This window comes from Echinops telfairi, unplaced genomic scaffold (assembly GCF_000313985.2).
Source record: "Echinops telfairi isolate 266 unplaced genomic scaffold, ASM31398v2 ScPeMD7_1;HRSCAF=3_0, whole genome shotgun sequence".
In the NCBI taxonomy this organism is placed as follows: Eukaryota; Metazoa; Chordata; class Mammalia; order Afrosoricida; family Tenrecidae; genus Echinops; species Echinops telfairi.
Window position 1 is genome coordinate 1,426,182 of NW_022103896.1, and position 2,061 is coordinate 1,428,242.

At 63.2% G+C, this 2,061-nt stretch overlaps 1 protein-coding gene across 1 annotated transcript in view; it reads left to right on the plus strand.

The window, feature by feature from the left end:
* LOC101638330 (secreted Ly-6/uPAR domain-containing protein 2) overlaps positions 1-2,047 on the plus strand; it is a 6,568-nt gene extending 4,521 nt beyond the window's left edge. The window contains exons 4-5 of the mRNA XM_030884640.2: positions 1,493-1,591; positions 1,756-2,047. Coding sequence (XP_030740500.1) covers positions 1,493-1,591; positions 1,756-1,886 — 230 coding nt within the window. The 3' untranslated portion in view covers positions 1,887-2,047. The remainder of the gene's footprint in view (positions 1-1,492; positions 1,592-1,755) is intronic.
* The last annotated feature ends 14 nt before the right edge of the window (positions 2,048-2,061 follow it).

The following is a 2,061-nucleotide window of genomic DNA, read 5'->3' on the forward strand; positions in this document are numbered from 1 at the left end:
GCGCCGAACCCCATCTGCCTCTTCCTGACCCCGAGACAGCATGCGTCCTCTCCTCGGTCTGCTGGCTGCTGCTCTGACCCTGCAGCTGGGTGAGTACTCCGGCAGACGGCCGGCGAGGCCACCTCTCCCTGGCCCGCCGATGGCAGCCATGGAGCCCTGAGCTGGGACACCCCCCCACCCCCACCTGAGACCTCTGACCTGGGATGCCTCCCAGGGACACGCGCTTCACTCACCTCTCCCTCCTACACACCCACCTCCCACCCTGCCTCTGCCCTGTCCTCCTGGCCCCTCAGGCCACCCCAATCAACCACCCAACCCCGAGAGCTCCGTTTCCTTGCTCAGTTTCTCTGACCCAGCCTCCTAGCCGGTTGGGGTAAGGTCTTATTTCAGGGATCCTCCCCACTTCATGGCACCCTTCCTACCTGCCTCTAGGTGTGTCCACTGTCCCTGCCCCTCCACCCTCTCTAGTCAGTCCGAGGGCCTAGGCGGCAACTGCCCTCAGTCTGGCCACAGCCCCTGCCAGCCCTGACCCTTCGCTCTATGGGACGGCCTGCTTCCTCTCCTTTCACATCTGGTCCCAACCACTCAGGACAGCATCTGTCCACTCAGATGCTCGAGTGAGACTGGGGGCTCTTCCCTTCTTGTCCTGACAAAGCCAGTTTCTCCATCTGGGGGCAGGGCTGCTCAGGCCCATGGGGACCCCTAAGTGATTTGGTGGGGAGTTCATCTGTGTACATACTCCCCCCCCCAGGGGGGCCATGAATTTGCCTCTCCATCTTCAGCCACTCTGCCCAGACTGCCTTTCCTGGGAGCTTAGGGTTCAGGACCCCCACTGCCTCAGGACCATCACGCAGTGTGGGGAAAACCTGGGTCACCATCAGGGCTGGTCACCCCTCCAGGTCCAGCCTATCAGAGGGTCTCAGGGGTCGCAGACCTGCCCACCAGATTCAGCCATGTCCTGTTCAGCAACCACCCAGGGCTAGGGCAGTGGGCGGGGTCAGAGAGCACACCTCTATGAGGGCCCTGCAGACCCCGTGTGGACCTCCAAACACCCCTGTAGGGCCCAAAGGCCAGGCCTTGGACTCGAATGGACTTCCCTGGTCACACAGAACCCAGGGCTCTGCTCCTGCCCTGCCCTGGGCCCTCCCCTGATGCCAGCCCGACCCTGGTGCCTCTGTACCCTTGCCCATCAGGCCCCAGCCCTGGCAAGCTCACCCATGTGTGGGGTGGGGCGCCATATAGGCGGGAGTGGCTGAGGGATAGAGGTCCACTCCTAGGTAAGATGGGTTACAGAATTGGGTCCTAGGTCCCTGAAAGTGGGAGTGGGGCAGTGGCTGTGTATATTTGCTTCCTCTGTCTGTCTGTCCCTCTGCCCTAAGCCATAGCCCACACCCTGCCTCCATCTGTCTGTCCCTCCGCCCCCGCCCACAGCTCACGGCCTGACTCCTCTGTCTGTCTGTCTGTCTGTCTGTCCATCCGCCCTCATCCACAGCCCACGGTCTGCAGTGTTACCAGTGCAGAGGCTTTGGAGGATGCATGCGAAAGTCCAGCTGCCACTCACGCAGCACCCACTGCGTCTCTGTGGGCACCAGTAAGCAGGGGACCTGCCCAGGCAGCCCTCAGGCCGGGAGCCATCTGGGAGGGGCTCAGGGAGGGGTCACTGAGTGAATGCACAGGGAGGGGGTGGGTCCTGGGCCTGGTGACGGCTGGGAGGGCTTCAGGAGCCTCTGTGGTCTCTCCTACCTACCTACGCAGGGCCCCTTAATAGCCCCGTGGACCTGCCTCTGGTCAGCAAGTTCTGTTCTATTGGCTGCCCTGACATCCACACGCTGAGGCCCCGCGCATCCCTCTCGTGCTGCCAGGCCAGCCTCTGCAACATGGACTGAGGCCACCCAGTGCCCCACCTGCAAGGTCTGCATCTCCTGCCACCCTGAGACCCCTCCCAGCCAGGCCTGAGGGGCCCCGTCCTCCTGGGCACCGCCGTCCAGCACAGCCCCTTTCCTGGGAAGTCCTGCAAGAAGTCTCGCCTAAATCCACGGCAGACCCAGCCTACCTTTGCGC